This window comes from Engraulis encrasicolus, chromosome 11, assembly GCF_034702125.1.
Source record: "Engraulis encrasicolus isolate BLACKSEA-1 chromosome 11, IST_EnEncr_1.0, whole genome shotgun sequence".
Classification (NCBI taxonomy): Eukaryota; Metazoa; Chordata; class Actinopteri; order Clupeiformes; family Engraulidae; genus Engraulis; species Engraulis encrasicolus.
The window spans coordinates 11,446,442-11,464,468 of NC_085867.1; the positions used below are offsets into that span (position 1 = coordinate 11,446,442).

At 43.7% G+C, this 18,027-nt stretch overlaps 1 protein-coding gene across 4 annotated transcripts in view; it reads left to right on the top strand.

Moving 5' to 3' along the window:
* The first annotated feature begins 214 nt into the window (after positions 1-214).
* katnal2 (katanin p60 subunit A-like 2) overlaps positions 215-18,027 on the top strand; it is a 157,788-nt gene continuing 139,975 nt past the window's right edge. For 2 of the 4 annotated variants that reach the window (XM_063209856.1, XM_063209855.1), the window contains exons 1-15: positions 215-341; positions 778-848; positions 933-1,102; positions 1,306-1,345; positions 1,477-1,594; positions 4,061-4,162; positions 4,632-4,730; positions 7,479-7,553; positions 8,672-8,770; positions 10,792-10,855; positions 12,630-12,748; positions 13,874-13,965; positions 14,194-14,304; positions 15,820-15,982; positions 17,771-17,873. In XM_063209856.1, coding sequence (XP_063065926.1) covers positions 291-341; positions 778-848; positions 933-1,102; positions 1,306-1,345; positions 1,477-1,594; positions 4,061-4,162; positions 4,632-4,730; positions 7,479-7,553; positions 8,672-8,770; positions 10,792-10,855; positions 12,630-12,748; positions 13,874-13,965; positions 14,194-14,304; positions 15,820-15,982; positions 17,771-17,873 — 1,477 coding nt within the window. In that variant the 5' untranslated portion in view covers positions 215-290. Of the gene's footprint in view, positions 342-427; positions 476-777; positions 849-932; positions 1,103-1,305; positions 1,346-1,476; positions 1,595-4,060; positions 4,163-4,631; positions 4,731-7,478; positions 7,554-8,671; positions 8,771-10,791; positions 10,856-12,629; positions 12,749-13,873; positions 13,966-14,193; positions 14,305-15,819; positions 15,983-17,770; positions 17,874-18,027 lie in introns of those variants that run through there. The other 2 variants (XM_063209858.1, XM_063209857.1) reach the window with 2 other exon arrangements.

The window sequence follows — 18,027 nt, forward strand, 5'->3', positions numbered from 1 at the left end:
TCTACAGAGGCCTAATAATAACCTATGAAATATCATGTAGGCCAGTGCTGTAATTACATCAGTAATGTATACACATAGTCCTAAAAGTTTGCCATTTAGGATACTCCTATTTTTCCTTTCTATCTGGAACAATAGACACAAGCGCTCTATTTTACGAATGTCACTATGGTAATTGAGCCCAGGACCGGTCAGCATGCCATTTGAGAGGCACACATTGAAGTAGAAAGGCAGCTCTTCGGAGCAGGTGGCAGGCTGGAGGTCTATATACGTTTGGATCCAGAGTAGACAACATGGAAATGTCATACAATGCCTTAAAAACAGCAAATCAAGCAAGAGAGGCTGTAAGTATACACTTGTTTAACGATAACGGCTGCACACAATGCAATGTCTCTGAGCTTCATCTTTGTTTAGGTCACCATAGTTTGACTAACCACGCCAGCTAATGGATTTACTGCTGAGCCAACTAGCATTACAGGTCTGCTGTGTTTGCATAAGACTCGTATGTTTCCCAACTTAACCATTAAAACGTGTTGGTTATGGTGTAGATGCGCCTTGTTGGTTTTAAATATTAGGTTCAACTACAGAGCAACTTACACATAACATTTTAAAGTATTCGAGTTAGCATAATACTAGCGTTTGGTGTTTTGGCTGAAACAGAGTCCTGCGTTGCCTAGGCAATGTTTCACACACATGGTTAAAAATAAAGGAAACTTGGTATTTGGCGCCATCTGCAGGACTCAGCGTAAACGTGTCTTGAATTTGTTCTCTCTTACTTAGGAAGGCATAAGAACTGAGGCCAGGAGAAGGAATTTGCTTGTGTTGATCTACCATCATCTTACTGAAGAAGGGTAAGTATTAGTAGGGCTATGTTTGCATTCAAACTCATAATGATACAGTATTACATTAAACTCAATTGCCATTACTCTTCTTAGCTATGTAGATACTGCCAACTCTTTAGACAAAGAGACCAGATTTGGACTGCGCCGATATGAAGTTTGTGACAATGTGGATTTGGATACTGTTCTCATGGAGTATGAAAGCTATCACTTCATCAAGTTCCAGAAATATCCAAAACTAACCAAAAAAGTCCCAGACCTTCAAGGTATGTTTGTTTATTTTTCATCCATGGCTTGCTCACTCTGCTTCATTTAATTAATTGAAGGTATTAGTGTGTGTGTGTGTGTGTGTGTGTGTGTGTGTGTGTGTGTGTGTGTGTGTGTGTGTGTGTGTGTGTGTGTGTGTGTGTGTGTGTGTGTGTGTGTGTGTGTGTGTGTGTGTGTGTGTGTCTTCCATATAATGCTCCAGATACAGGTGAAAGGAAGGCAAGAAGTTGTGGCAAGAAAAGGTAAGAATGCATTTAGTCATACATTTGAAACCAGCTTACTGTTTAGTACATTTTACTGTATATATGTGAAGTATATGGACAAGCCCTTAACATTGTGTGTGTGTGTTCATGTGTGTGAATGCATGTTGAAGAACAACAGCACCCAGGCATCTTCCCAGAATAAACACCGCCCATACAAGCCCCTCCAGGAGCGGACCCAGAAAGTCAGAGTCAAAGAGTACAGCCAAGGACACAAGTAAAGTGAATGATGTACGAAAGCACTTCCATTCTCAAATGACCTGGCTGCCAGCATAATAGTACATTTGTTTGTATTGTGTGTGATATGTCAGTGATGTCACTGTGGCTGCTGTAAGGCTGAGCGATTTGAAGGGATAGGATATCTTTTCGGGAGCGTGCCTATGTTCCCACAGCCCATTGGTCCCACATCACTAAGACTTTTAACATTAATATATAGGCCCATTGGTCCCACAGCCCATTGGTCCCACAGGTTATACCTGCTGGCCCATGTTCCCACATTTCTAAGAATTTATTCAAATTTAGGCTGTATGTCCCATTGCGGGGAGAAAGGCATGTTCTCTTAGTTTACTTGGAAATGTGGGAACATGGAGTTGTGGAACATAGGGCCTATATTTGAATAATTCTCAAATCTCAAAAATGTGGGAACATGGAGCAGCAGGAATAAGCTAAGGGACCAACGGCCTGTAGGACCAATGGGCTGTGGGAACATAGAGCTGACCCCATCTTTTCCATATTGGCTGATGTTGATACACTAGCCTGGTTTTACCAGACCACATTAATTACTTCGTGATTCATTTTTGGTCTGGATCCTCGATGCCCTGGAGCACTTGGGTGGGAGGAGTGAGCTCAGCTCAGGTTTGAAATGAGCTCTGACCAATCACTGACAGTTGACGTTCATGACGTACGTATACAAAATGTGAAACGCTGTCACTTCACAGGGAATCTATACAGTACAGGTACACAGCCCCAATATGGAACATGCTGTTTCCCCAACCCTGGTATCGAAACTTCTCATGGCAGGGCTGGGCTGGGCCAACAATACTCAGAGGTCAATGCTGTCAGTGTTGTTTTTCCCCCATACAACATGCAGTATGTACTCACAATTTAGAGGGTGCGACACATTGGCCCATCTCAAATATAGACTGTGGACTGAACCAATCAGGATATAAAATGAAAGTGGCCTGTCTACTGTATTTTTTTTTTTTTTAAGTATTTTTTGGCAGGGTTTTTTGCCTTTATTATTACAGGACCGTATGAGAGTGGACAGGAAACGATCGGGAGAGAGAGATGGGGCAGGGCTGGGAAATTACCAAATGTGCAAGCCCAAATGTGAGGGGCTTAGCACGCTGCGCCACAGCGCCCCCCTGTCTACTGTATTTCTGAGGGGCCGTTGTAAGCCAACAATTCCAGGGCCGATTTTTATGTCCCAGTTTACCCCTCTCTCATGTTGACAGTGCAGGGGTCGCTCGACTAGCATACCTGGTGAACTTGCTGTGGACCTACCATACTTCCACTTCCACTATTTTCATGACATTTTACGCAACTGGTGTGTGTGTGTGTGTGTGTGTGTGTGTGTGTGTGTGTGTGTGTGTGTGTGTGTGTGTGTGTGTGTGTGTGTGTGTGTGTGTGTGTGTGTGTGTGTGCACCTTTAATTTGAGCAAATATGGGGTGCAAATATGGTGTGTAAACATTTCGGGAAGTGCAACTAGGAAAGCAGAAGCATTGTTGGTATGTGAACTAGATGGAGACATAGCCTTTATCGTCCTCAAAGGGAAATTTGTTTTCATCACCATCATAACTTGTTACAACCAACAGGAAGACATAAAGTATACAACCAAGGGATGCAATTAATCGATTAATCATTTGCATCCCTAATACAACCCAATACACAATGCATGTACACTAAGACATCAAGCACCACACATGCACACTGAAACAGAAATGCTGTCAGACAACATAAGCACGTGCACACACACACACACACACACACACACACACACACACACTCACTCACATGCACACTGAAACAGAAATGCTGTCAGACAACATAAGCACGTGCACACACACACACACACACACACACACACACTCACATGCACGCTCCAACACAAATACTGTCAGACAACATTGAGACACTACTGTACAGACAGTCACTACTATTGAGTTGTTTGACTCAACTATTACTTCTGGCCAAATACAAATATAGAAGCCAGATCAAGAGAAGAGAATGGATGAGTGCATCTGTGGGGTAGTGTGAAAATATTCAGGTGCTCATCGGTTTCCAAAGTTGCAAACTTGTAGAGAGAGAGGGTCCGAGGCACTCTGAAGTCAATATTAAAAGTCCTTTATTTAATACATGGACACCATAAAGCCAAAAGCCAGGCTTTATGGTGTCCATGTATTAAATAAAGGACTTTTAATATTGACTTCAGAGTGCCTCGGACCCTCTCTCTCTACATAGAAGCCAGATCCTTTAGATCCCAGAAGCCAGATCCCCTTAGAATTAGATTATACAGTATGTTCACTCCTTCTCCCTATAATAAGCCATTTAACCCCCTTGCATCTTACTAAGACAATGCAATGACATGTGAAATGTTCCTTAAAATGATTTAGATATTTAAAATGTGTAAATCCCTTTAACTGTGTTGATATTTATCATTTTCTTAACTTAAGTCTTCCATCTTGTTGCCTGTAAAGGAGAACGGCCATTCCCCAGCCTCTGCGGACGGCACCGACTTTGGCCTCAATGTGTCCGCAGTCGTCATCAACGAGGCAGGCGAGGGGAATCACATGAAAAGAGTGAGGCACTTATTGAAAATGAAAAATATAGTTATATATTTGTATGTATATAGGCACTCGCCGTGCCCCCTTTTCTGAGCCATTGTTGTTGAGTAACTCTACACAGCCTCAGGAACCAGAATAAATCATTGTGATTTTTTCTCTCTTTCTCTTTCTCTCTCTGTCTCTCTTTCTCTCTCTCTCTCTCTCTCTCTCTCTCTCTCTCTCTCTCTCTCTCTTTCTTTTTTTCTCTCTGTCTCTCTCAGATATCAGACATCAGTGTATTAAAATTCCTGAAAAATTCTTGATATATGAACTGTTAGCTGTATGCATTTTTGTTTTTTTGTTGAAATCATCTGAGGTTGACTTGTCCTGGCCCGCTGTTTGTATATTTAGTCTCCAAGTGTGATACCTTCAGTGCCCCATATGTTTTGATATTTGCAAAGTGATATGGCATTTGCAGGTTGTCTTGCCTTTCTAATCTCCACAGGGCACAGTAATAGACTATAGACAGCTGATTCAGGATGCTATCAAAGGAGCTTCCAATGACATCCCGTCCAACATCTCCAGCCAATATCCAGACCCGTCTGTAAGTTGACTTGCACCCTTGTTGGGTTAGGTCTCTGTGTGTGTTTTATATTTGTGTATTTATGTAAGCTGACAGACACAGTCATTTCCTTCAGGATTAACAAAAGTACTCTACTCTACTCTAACCTGGTTCTCACGCAGATGGTGAGCTCACGAAGTTGAGAGAAAATGCACAAAGTGTCTGCGCAAGAACCAAGCTAACTCTACTACTCTACTTCTGTAGTGTCAACCCTATGTGTGAATTCTTACTCCTTTCACTGAAAAGTGATGATGCCCATAACATTAAACAACTGCAAATAAGAACTGTGCTAGAAGTAGAGTTAGGCTTGTCCCAAAGACAACATTTTCTGTTGTATTTCACCATTCTTTATTCATTTATTAAGCGGGCTTGCGGAGCAAGGACCATGCAGAGCATGGCCCTTGCAGAGCAAGGCCCGTTTATAGTAATCTCTAAGTCCTGTTTCTTATTTATTATAGCTTGGTCTTGTGCAGGGCAGCAGTAAAAATAGAAAATGGATCTCCTCCTAGGCCTTTCGAGATAGAGACACCGTTCAAACACTAAAACGACCGGCTCGGCTTGGAGATCGCGTATACTAATAGGCTTTTCCGTGTCTCTTGTCGTTTTCCCGTTTTTGGCGATTTTGTGAAAGCTTGGGTCCCCATTGAAAATAGTGGTGGAACCTCCATGAACCAAAGTTCCGCCACTCTAGAGATTAGAGTGTAGGAGGCTTTTTCGGTCATAAAACATCAACACTTTCACCTAGAAGTTTAGTTGACGCGTTGTTAGCGAGCTCTATGGGATGTCTCCAAATTGTGAAAGTTTCATCTCCCAACTCCCAATACTTTTTAAATGGCAGGTTTGTAAAAAAAACAGGCCTGGCTCTATGGAGAATCCCAGTCTTTGGAAAAGTGCATTTTTCAAGAGATCAGCGCATGTCCCACACGGAGGTCCATTTGTGCCTGAAAAATTTAACCTATAAACTTCATTCAAAGACTGTTAGAGACATCACAAGCATGACTCCGATCTGTGAAAAGGACACGTGCCAACTCCTTTTAGTTTTTTTACAACGATGTTGTAAAGACAAAAAACTCATTCTCATTTTCTCCCCTGTTAAAGGCTCAATACTAACTGTCTTTCAGTCAATCACAACAGGTGCAGCCAGTGAAGGATTCCATTTCAACTGTCACTGTCTCAAGATTCCATTCTTAACGAGCAGGTGCGAGCAAGCATTCTAGAAGTCCATTGTTCAGCTCTGCAATGCAATGTAATATAGTCTTGCTGGACTATGCATGACAATTAGCTGCTTGGCTTAGTGGTAATGCATGCTGCTGCATTAGAGATATGGAGGTTGAGGGTTCGAAACCCACACGAAGCAATGTTGATTTTCTAAATTATATCATATGCAGCGTTCCTTGGCCGACTTAAAATGCCATACATGTATATCATTTAGTATGGATGGCAAATGTGCTGAATTACAGATATTGAGGTTGGGGGTTCGAAACCCAGTCAAAGCCATGTTGATTTTCAAAATTACATCATATGCAGTGTTCCTTGGCCAACTTAAAGTGCCATGTATGTCATTTAGTATGCATGGCAAATGTGCTGGATTACAGATATGGAGGTTGGGGGTTCGAATCCCAGTCAAAGCCATGTTGATTTTCTAAATTATATCATATGCAGCGTTCCTTGGCCAACTTAAAATGCCATGTATATCATTTAGTATGAATGGCAAATGTGCTGAATTAGGGATATGGGGGTTGGAGGTTCGAACCCCAGTCGAAGCCATGTTGATTTTCAAAATGATATCATATGCATTGTTCCTTAGCCAACTTCAAATATCATGTATTGTATGTCATTTAATATCAATGGCAAAGGGGTTGGATTACAGATATGGAGGTTGTGAGTTCTAATCCCGCTCGAAGCCATGTTGATTTTCAAAATTTTATCATATGCAGTGTTCCTTAGCCAACTTAAAATACCATGTATGTCATTTAGTAGCAGAGCTACAACACTTTCAAGATGGCTGAATCCAAGATGGCTGAATTGTTTGGCCCATAACTTCTGACTGGGTGGATGGAGTTTTTCCAAGATTTCTTTTAGCTTTGTTTTCTCAATAGTACTTTGTTTCATCTCTGCCCCCAAAGGCAAGCCCGCTTCCAGCATTTTCTGTGAGAATGCATTTCTAGTTTATTTTGTCATTTAAATTCATCATGCTCGAAACTGAGGTTGACTTGTCCTGGCCTGCTGTTTGTATATTTAGTCTCCTTCAAAATATGTGTGATACCTTCAGTGCCCCATATGTTTTGATATTTGCATGTACTAGACCAGAGGTTCAATATAAGGATTAACAGTTACTGACAAAAAAATGATTCCTTTTACTAGACAATAGTACATTTTTTGTTGTGAGAAAAATGACCAGCCACTTTTTACCACTATTGTGATCAAATTTTACCAGGTGGCTGGTCTGAATTGCAATCTCATGTGTCAACTCATCATGTTGAGTCAAGTTTGTGAATTTTCAGTTTCAGTGTGTCGGGGACATATAGTACATCAGTATGTTTGAGCACTTGGGATCAGGCTTGCCTTATGTTTTTTGTCATTGATGCCGTGTGTGCGTGCGTGTGTGTGTGTGTGTGTGTGTGTGTGTGTGTGTGTGTGTGTGTGTGTGTGTGTGTGTGTGTGTGTGTGTGTGTGTGTGTGTGTGTGTGTGTGTGTGTGTGTGCGTGCGTGCGTGTGTGTGTGTGACAGGAGCGCCTCTTGAAGCCTCTGGGTCAGAGTGGCATGGATGGAGAGATGAGAGAACTGGCAGCAGTCATCAGCAGGGTACCGAAATCATTACTTGAATTGCTTTTATTTAATTTGTACCTACACTTGGGTCATTGACGTTTTTAACAGCAACCACACGTTTTTAGGTGGTGCAATCACACTTAAAGCCACTATTTTATTGAATTATTAATACAAATTATTATAATCTTTTATATAAAAAACACGCACAATTAATTGATGTACGTCTACTTGATATACTCTGATAGTGACCTACGCTGTGGTTGCGCCGCAATGACGTCTACTTTTAAAAACATCAATGACCCAGTATCATGGTTATTGTTATAATATTGTTACATTTGAATGTATGTTATACGATGCATTGAGATTCATTATATTAGAATCTTAGATCTACCGGTAATTGTTGTACTGTAGCATGATTCAGTACAACATAGAGGTATTTGACAGATTCTTGTTTTGACTTGACAAGACGCGTCACTTTAGTCGTGTAACAGCCAGGCTATATTCCTCATATTGTTGTATTATAGTGGTGTGTATAGTATAGTCACCATATTTATCCTCAGCCCAGATTCTCATTACCCCCGTACTGTATTACCTGAATGTTTAAATGGGAGCGTTTGTGTACTGTAGTTAGCATTGGCCTCCAACAGCAGAGAAACAGCAGCCCTGCCGAGTCCATTCATAGTAAATATGTCAGCGCAACCGCTCCCCTGCTACTCCTTAGCTCATAAACGTAATGTGTTTGTCAATTATGTGTTTTTATTCCAGCCGGCTATGAAGAAATTACACAAATGTTGCTCATATTGTATTTCTGAATGTGTGTGTGTGTGTGTGTGTGTGTGTGTGTGTGTGTGTGTGTGTGTGTGTGTGTGTGTGTGTGTGTGTGTGTGTGTGTGTGTGTGTGTGTGTGTGTGTGTGTGTGTGTGTGAGTGAGAGAGATGTTCTGGATAGGACAAACAAACAGCATTGTCGATGAAGAAGTGCGTGCGTGTGTGTGCATGTGTGTGTGTGTGCGTGTGTGCGTGTGTGTGTGTGTGTCAGTGCTTTGAGAGTGGGGCCAGGCCATATAAAGAAGAATGTGTTTTAATGCAGGCCTAAGCTCCATCTCTCTTCTCTCCTCTTCTGTCCTCTTTGCTTCCTGTCTGTCTGCCCTAAAGGATATCTATTTACACAACCCCAACGTACGCTGGGACGACATTATCGGCCTGGAGGCTCCCAAGCGATTAGTCAAAGAGGCCGTCGTCTACCCTATTAAGGTGCGTGGCCACTAAGCACCATGGTATTTCTCAAAGCTGACGTCTTGCCTTCGATTTCGTGAATACGCGGCCCGGGTAAAAAAAAAAGCCAGGCGGGGAACAAGGCCCGTGGTATTTCTCCCTGTGACATTAAATCCATACTTGAATACCACCCAATCCGAGCCCCAACCATCAACCCACCCCCTCCTCCCTCCTCCCCTTCCTCCCTCTTCCCTCCATCCCGCTCTCCTTCCCTGTGTAAGGGCGAGCTGGGCCCCAGCACAGGTGATGCGTGTCCCATATTCTGACACTAAGAAAATATGAACATTATTTGTCTCCCCCCTCGCCTGCCCGCCGCTGCCGGGGCTGAGATAGCGAGGGGTGCTGTGGGGGGGGGGGGCTTGAGGCGGGGGGCGATCGAGTGAGAGGGAGCGCTGTTCAGGGCTGGACTGGGAACACAAACTGAACCGGGCATGTTTGCCATAGACCAGCCCCTCACCCCCACCTCCACACTATACTATAATAATGACGGGCTCAGTCCACTTTATATTAGAGATACACCGATGGGCCGCCCCATCTACTGTGGGCCGGTCTCTAAGGGAAAATTTGAAACAAACATGAAAAAAACAAAAGCACCAGCCCCTGAGGACTGTTTGCTCACCGGGAAAATGCCCTGTATGCCTGATGACCAGTCCAGGCCTGGCACTGTTCTCTGTCTTTGTCGTAGGTCCAAAAAAAAAGATACAGATGGTTCTCTGTGCTTTTTTGCAAACCTTCAGAAAAACTCCCCAGAACTGATGATGGGGCCAAGAGGAAAAGAGGCTTTTGGGCACCTCTGTTTTTCTTTGTTCTCAGGAAAACAGAACAGGGTGTTGATGCTTTTATATTGGGCAAATAAAAAGAATATTTTCTTGAATAGTTTAGAAGACTGTAGTGGAGTATAGCCGTTAAACCTCTTGCCTTGTGTGGAACACACACACACAGCCAAACTTTAATTTTATATTTACTCATAGAGAATTCGATGATACATTCTCCTTTGTACTGTGTTGGTAAAGTTCAGAGTAGCATTAGTTCTCAAAGACGTGAAGACTACTATGTATGGAATGCCTTTTACCGTCACGACTCACGACAGACAGCATGTACAATATACACTGGTTGTGAGACATTGCATATGTACGTACACATGTACAGTATAATACAACTTCCTAATATAGCCAGCCTTGATCTTGTGATATCTCTATTTGACTGCAGTGTCCACATATGACAATACAGTGAATGCAGTGATGTCGGTAACACTTTACTTTACGAATCGCTAATAAGATGGTAATTTCGTGTTAATTTCATAGTTATTTCATAGTTATTTCAGGATAATAACTGTTTGTTTTTAGTAACAACAGCAAAATAACCATACAGTTTCCAGTGCATTGTGTGTGTGTGTGTGTGTGTGTGTGTGTGTGTGTGTGTGTGTGTGTGTGTGTGTGTGTGTGTGTGTGTGTGTGTGTGTGTGTGTGTGTGTGTGTGTGTGTGTGTGTGTGTGTGTGTGTGTGTGTGTGTGTGTGTGTGTGTGTCAACAAAGTGTCCCCAAAGAGGGTGGAGTAATAAAGAGGCTTCGAAACCCGCCCACCCAATGCAAAAGTGTGTGCTCAAGTTGGGTCTCCTAAGGGGGCGTTGTCCCCTCCTTCTTCTTCTATTTTTGAGGTGTTTGCACAAGAAATGCGCTACCGCCATCTACAGTGCTAAGGGGACTCCATTTATTCTCAACCTGAGGACTCCGAAGGTCTCCTAACCGAAGGTCTCCTAAAGGGGCGTTCACCCTACAGAAAGTGGATACCAGAAATGAACTGAAATGACTTATCTCTGTCTAGAGTATCTCTGGTGTCACCGTGCTGCGAGTCATCAGGGTGTCACCACAATGCACTGGAAACTCTATGGTTATTTTGCTCTTGTTACTAAAAACAAACAGTTATTACCCTGAAATAACTATGAAATGAAATGAAATAACTGTTCTAGTCCTCCTGATCTTCATTTATTTCTGTCTGCAGTATCCACAGCTGTTTACAGGCATCCTGTCGCCTTGGAAAGGCCTGCTGTTATACGGACCTCCAGGTCAGTCAGCACTCTCCTCTCCTCTCTTCTCTTCCGGCATGTTCATTACAACTCTAGTGGGCTTCACCTCCATCTCTCACCTTCACCTTTCATCTCTTTTTTCTTTCCTTCTCTGTTCTGTTCTGTTCTTTTATATATTCTTGCCTCGCCTGGACCGCGACAGATGAGAGCTGTCATTTCAGAAATGCTTCCCCTGTACTACCTCGTATAAAAAAGATGTCATCTTCTTGAATGAACTCGCTCTCTTTCAAGTAGATACACACACATGTGCACACACACACACACACACACACACAGACGCACATACACGGCTCACTCACTGACAAAGAATGCTGCCCTCTGCTATAGACAAGAAAATAGTCCCATCATCAAAAAGCTGCTTTATGCTTTCCGTGCTTTCACCACCACACTCTCTAGACGGATGGGATCTGGGAACATCCATAATGAAGCCTTGACATGTTCCCACACGGCACATAACAATTTATCCGTGTCACGTGTAAGAGTTGGGATACTGTTGTACCGTATCTTACATACACTTCCTTCAGGGTCGCCGCTTGGCATAAGCAGAGTAAGCAGAGCGCTTAGAGCATCAACCACTTTGCCCCCAAAATTTGGGCCTCCTAAATTGAGATTGACTTGAAAAATAAATGCTATTAATATTATTATGATTTAATTATGAGGGGGGCCTCCTAACCAGTTGTGCTTAGGGCCTCTGAAATCCTAGCAGCGGCCCTGACTTCCTTACAGAATATTTCTTACAACATATTATTCCTACATATGAGCATGCAGGACCGTATGTGTGAGACAGTGCCAGTAGTCTACATTGTAGAACTGGACGGTTCCATGGTTATAATACAAACTTTTCTCAAGAGTCATTTCAAAAAGCATGGAATTTTCCATCTCTTTTCTCTCCGGTGGCTTCATTGTAATCGAATTTGTGTCTTACTAAACTTACTACAGACATAGCTGTATCTATAGATATATTTTTGGATATATATTTAGTTTGGTTGGTTGGTTTGTTTTTTGTTTTCTTTGTTTGTTGTTGTGATGTGATTTTTTTTTTTTTTACAAACCACCCACTGCCACCCACCATCTACCAACTTAACGATCGTGAATGTGTGTTCATGTAGTTATGAGAACTTGATAAAGTGACATCATTGCGTCATTGCGATATGTCTATACTGTATATCAGGAGTGGGGAATCTTTTTCATTCGAGGGGCCACTTATGGGCAGTCATGGGTGAGCGGTTAGGGCGTCAGACTTGCATCCCAGAGGTTGCCGGTTCGACTCCCGACCCGCCAGGTTGGTGGGGGGAGTAATCAACCAGTGCTCTCCCCCATCCTCCTCCATGACTGAGGTACCCTGAGCATGGTACCGTCCCACCGCACTGCTCCCCATGGGGCGCCACTGAGGGCTGCCCCCTTGCACGGGTGAGGCATAAATGCAATCTCGCTGTGTGCAGTGTGCAGTGTTCACTTGTGTGCTGTGGAGTGCTGTGTCACAATGACAATGGGAGTTGGAGTTTCCCAATGGGCTTTCTTTCACTTTCACTTCCAATTCCTCCATGAACACAAACCAACATTTCCCCCTGCACTTTAGGCCTACTGTAATAACATTAAAATGATATCGGGGGACGGATAAAACGACTTCAAGGGCGGTAAACGGCCCTGGAGACATAGGTTCCCCACCCCTGGTGTCCACCAACGCCACCCTCACTAAATACTGCCCTCTGCACTCCTCCTTCCTTCCTCCTTCCTCCTCCCTCCCCTCCAGGCACAGGTAAGACCATGCTGGCCAAGGCGGTGGCCACAGAGTGCAACACCACCTTCTTCAACATCTCCGCCTCCAGCATCGTCAGCAAGTGGAGAGGGGACTCTGAGAAGCTTGTACGGGTCAGTGGCACACGACACTACGGACATACAGTACAGGACAATGTTCATACCACTGCTGACTAGCCTGCCAACTTGCATGGGCAGCTCTAGACAGGGGCCAGGGCCCCCGTAGATTTCCTCCTGACCCCTGTTGTGGCCCCTTTGTCAAGTCAAGTCAAGTCAAGTAGGTTTTATTGTCAATTTCTTTACATGCACTGGTCATACAAAGAATTTGAAATTACATTTCTTGCTTTCCCATACAGACATAGACTAATCTAGGTAAGGACATAGACTTTGCCGAACAGCCAATTACTTGAATATTAATTTCTAAACACATGATATGACATGACATGACATTACATGATGTACCTTTTTGTATATTAAATACTTTATTCATAACATTGATCTCTTTTGCCAATTTATGTGTCCACCCGCTGAAAAAACACGGGCCCCACTTAGGCCCGCCTGGTAATTTTGGTCTAGAAGCTCCACTGCCGGAAAGCCAGGCTATATGAAATGTAAAAATACAAAAAATACAATATACAGTATGCATAGTTTGGCACCACACCATTGATGACGTTGAAACTTGTGGTGGAACCAATAGTTGGCGTTCATACCGCTAAATTGCATAATAGGCCAGCACACCCATGTATTCACAACAAAGTGAAAGGCCAACTGGGAAACTCCAACTCCCATTGTCATTGGGACACCGCACTCCACAGCACACAAGTGCACACTGCACACAACAAAATTGCATTTATGCCTCACCCGTGCAATGCGGCAGCCCCCGATTGGCGTCCGAAAGGGAGCAGTGCTGCGGGACGGCAACATGCTCAGTCATGGAGGAGGATGGGGGACAGCTCTGGCTAATAACTTACTCCCCCCACCAACCTTGCAAACCGGCAACCTATGGGCTACAAGTCTGACGCCCTAACTGCTTAACCATGACTGCCCATAAAACATTTTGGGTCACCTCCATAACAACATAATTGGGTCCCCCCAATACATTGTAAGCTGAGAGGGGCAGCCCTTTGAAATTATTTTGTCCTGGGCCTAGCCAAGGCTGTCAGCGGCCCTGTGTCGGCTGCTGATACTACAATTTAAATCAATACCTGTGTTTTTTTGTGTGCTCTCTTGCTCTGGCAGGTGCTGTTTGAGCTTGCTCGGTTCCACGCCCCGTCCACCATCTTCCTGGACGAGCTGGAGTCTGTGATGAGCCAGAGAGGCCTGGGACTCGGGTGAGTTTACACACAAACACACAAACAAACAAATTCATGAAGGACATTCACAACATGAACGATAGAGAGCAGCTCAGAGATAGAAATGGTCAAGCACAACAGATACACCACACAGCAGCACAGAGAAAGAAGGTGTAATAAAAAAAAATCTACGCAGCAAAACATTTAGGATCAAAGGAATGATCGTGTGTGTGTGTGCGTGCGTGCGTGCGCACGCGTGTGTTCCAGAGGAGAGCATGAGGGCAGCCGGCGAATGAAGACAGAGCTGCTGGTGCAGATGGATGGCCTGGCGCGGTCTGATGACCTGGTCTTCGTACTGGCAGCCTCCAACTTGCCCTGGTGAGGAAGTACACCACATCCACATCGCACACACACACACACAGTGCTGCTTTACTGGCAAAATACACATGCCTGGGCAAGAGCTTTACATGCACGTCATCTTCATGCGGCGTCAGTGACCTCATTAGAGAGCAGTGATCGGCAAAATGGATTTATTTGTTACAATCAAGGGCCACATATTCCAAATGACCTTGTTTTACCTGTCCAATTCAACCAGGTGATCAGTCAACCAGCCATTCACCTGCAGGGTGAGATCCCAAGGCTACTCTTTGTCTTCTTTGATAAAAAGCTTTTCATTTTCTTTTCAGTGCAGTCATAGGTAAGCAGTTATCTGCACTAAACACACACACACACACACACACACACACACGCACACAAAACACATACAAACACACACACACACACATACTGCTGCTGGTGTATTTAAAAAAAAAAAAAAAAAAAAAAAAAAAAAAAAAAAAAACCTTTTTTAATTATTTATTTTCTTCAAATGCTACTATTACTATGTCAGAACGCTATAAAGGACTTTTAGAAAAAGCACAACAAAATACCTCCTCTTAATGTATGTTCTCTACAAGTCTTCTGTTGTCCAGTCTTGCACTTTAAATGTCTGTATGAGCAATGTCTACGTCCATACTGTCTATGTCCATGTATGAGTACTGTCTATGTCTATACTGTCTATGTCCTTACCTAGATTAGTCTATGTCTGCATGGGAGAGCAAGAAACGCAATTTCAAATTCTTTGTATGACCAGTGCATGTAAAGAAATTGACAATAAACTTGACTTGACTTGACTTGACTTAGGGTGTCAGACTTGTAGCCCAAAGGTTACGGCTTCGACTCCCGACTCGCTAGGGGGGGAGCAATAAACTAGTGCTCTCTCCCATCCTCCTCCATGACTGAGGTACCCTGAGCATAGTACTGTCCCGCCACACTGCTCCCTTGCAGCACCATTTGGGGTTGCCCCCTTGCATGGGTGAGGGGTATAATTCTGAGGCTCTGTTATAACTTTAATGTCACCACAATGGCAATGAATTTCTACAATGTCATAGCAATGTTATTATCTGCATTAAAGCAGTATATAAAGATTGTTCGTATTAAAACAGGTTCAAAAGCCATGTTTCGGACTGTGCCGTGTAGACCTTCTTCCAGGCTGTGTAATGTAATGTACAATGAGTTAGTCCCTGGCCAGACTCTTGACATGATGTGTATGTGTGTGTACTCTAGTTTACTTTAAAAAAAGAAAGGAGAAAAAAAACACTGAGACCCTTTGCACCTGCACTTATTTTTATGTATTTTTCCTGTGCACTTCGTATCTGCTAGTGATGTTGGCTATGATTATGTCAATTACGATTGCAAGTCGCTTTGGTTAAAAAGCGCCTGCCTAATGTAATGTAATGTAATGTGTTTCTGATCCGGTAGGCATTACAGTTTTGGTGACAGTAGGGTTATAAGATAGGCTCTGTGCTAAGGGCTGCCAATGTAATGTAATATAATGTGTTTCTGATCCGGTAGGGAGCTGGACCATGCCATGCTTCGGCGCCTGGAGAAGAGGATCCTGGTGGGGCTGCCCTCCACTCCAGCCCGCCGGGCCATGATCCAACACTGGCTGCCCCCCGTCAGCAACACCGGCGAGGTGGAGCTGCGCACAGACCTGGACTACCACATCCTGGCACAGGTCAGTAGCCTTTCAGCTAGGACTGTAAATCACAGCTTCCATGACAATACGATTCCATACCGATTTCTTAAGGCAGCGATTCGATTACTTTCGATACTTCAGAATGCCTCGTGATACGAAACAATTAATTTCGATTCGTCGGCTGTGGGGTCAATGCATCGATACATATCGATTATTATTCACACCCCTACTTTCAACTGTAGACATAGTGTAGTTTGAGAATTAAATAGTAGTGGAGATGAGGTATTTTATTGATCCTAAAATATATTAACCTTTCCAGCAGAATATGTAGTATACAAAAACAAAATCTGCACATCCCATATTTACACATGAAAGTGAAAGCCCACCTGGGAAACTCCAACTCCTATTGTCATTGGGACACAGCATTCCACAGCACACAAGTGCACACTGCTCACAATGAAAAGGGGGCAGCCTCCAGCGGGACGGTACCATGCTCAGGGTACCTCAGTCATGGAGGAGGATGGTGGAGAGCAGTGGTTAATTACTCCCCCCACCAACCTGGTGGCTGTTCCAATCTTCGTACTTTCCGCCCTTCCCGCACTGTGTTTGGGTACGCAGGGCGGTTCCATTTCTAATCGCGGCGGTGAAGTGTACTGTAAACTACCCGGATAACGCCCTCAAACCGGCCATTTTTTGAAGTGTGGAGTTATGTACACTTTTCGCACTCAACGGCCGCCATGTTTGTTACGTAGTTTCCTCTCTGGTTGAGTGTCAAACTGGTTGATTGGTTGATTGGTCAAACTGCCGAATCTCTGTGATGACAGCATAGCTTTGATTCCAAAGACAATAGCCATGTGTATAAGAGAAAGGGGTAACTTTTAAAAATTGTCAACATAAGGAACAGTGTCTTCCGTGATGAATTGTATATTGGCGGTTGGTAAACTCTGATGACACGCGACAACCGTCATTTCCGTGAAGTGTATCAGACAGAACGTGAATTGGACCTGCACTTCACCCTCAAATTTAGCTGTTAAGTTGAGAGTGGAAAGTGCACTGTATCACAGTACACAGTGCAGAGTGTGGAGAATGGAACACGCTCCTGGCATATCAGGAGTCGAACAGACAACCTTTGAGCTACAAGTCTGACACCCTAACCAGCCGCTTACCCATGACTGCCCCTAACCTGCCCTACACATCTGCAGAAATGTCTTTTTGAAATATTTTTGGTCTTGCACAACTTTGTTATTGATCCAGAACAGTGTTGGGAAGAGACGGGTGGGGAGAAGAGACACATAGGGAATTATCAGGAATCAAACCCGGCTCCCCACTGTAATGGTACTGTTCCGCTTAGCCAACAGATCAAAACGCCACCCCCATCTGAGTTCATGTCTATGGGAGCATCGGCTAACATTCAGGGGTGTCATTGACATACAGTACATCCAACATTTGTCTGTCTCGTGGCTTAGCTTAGACTGTACTTTAAATTCCAAAAAGGTGCTTTCCACTTCACCTGTGTCATTTGTAAGGACTTTTATTACGGTCTTTGTTTGTGTCTATGCGTGTGTGCATGTGTCTGCACTTTCTCACGTGAACCCCGAACAATTGGTGCCATATGGCAGCCTCCAGAGCTGATGTGTGAATGTGTGTGTGTGTGTCTGTGTATGTGTATTTTGAAAGCGCTTTGAGTCCACTTAATAGTTGTGATACTGCGGTATATAAATACATGTTGTATTGTATTGTATGATGTACTGTAGATGTGTTCCCAAGGAAGCTACTTCAGAAATCTCGTGATGTCACAGAGCATTACATTGTTCTTGTTCACTGCAGGAAACCGAGGGGTATTCCGGCTCCGATATCAGACTGGTTTGCAAGGAGACAGCCATGAGGCCGGTTCGGAAAATCTTTGACGCCTTGGAAAACCACAGAGAGGGTGAGTGGTCACCATTTTTTCAAGATGAGTCCATTATGAAGTAATACAGTTCTTATGCACAGCCAATATGCTCGTTCGTGATGAGGCAGTGCTGCGCCGACCGAGTAGAACGCATGTGCAATGCAAAATTATGATGCATTCTGGTTAGAAAATT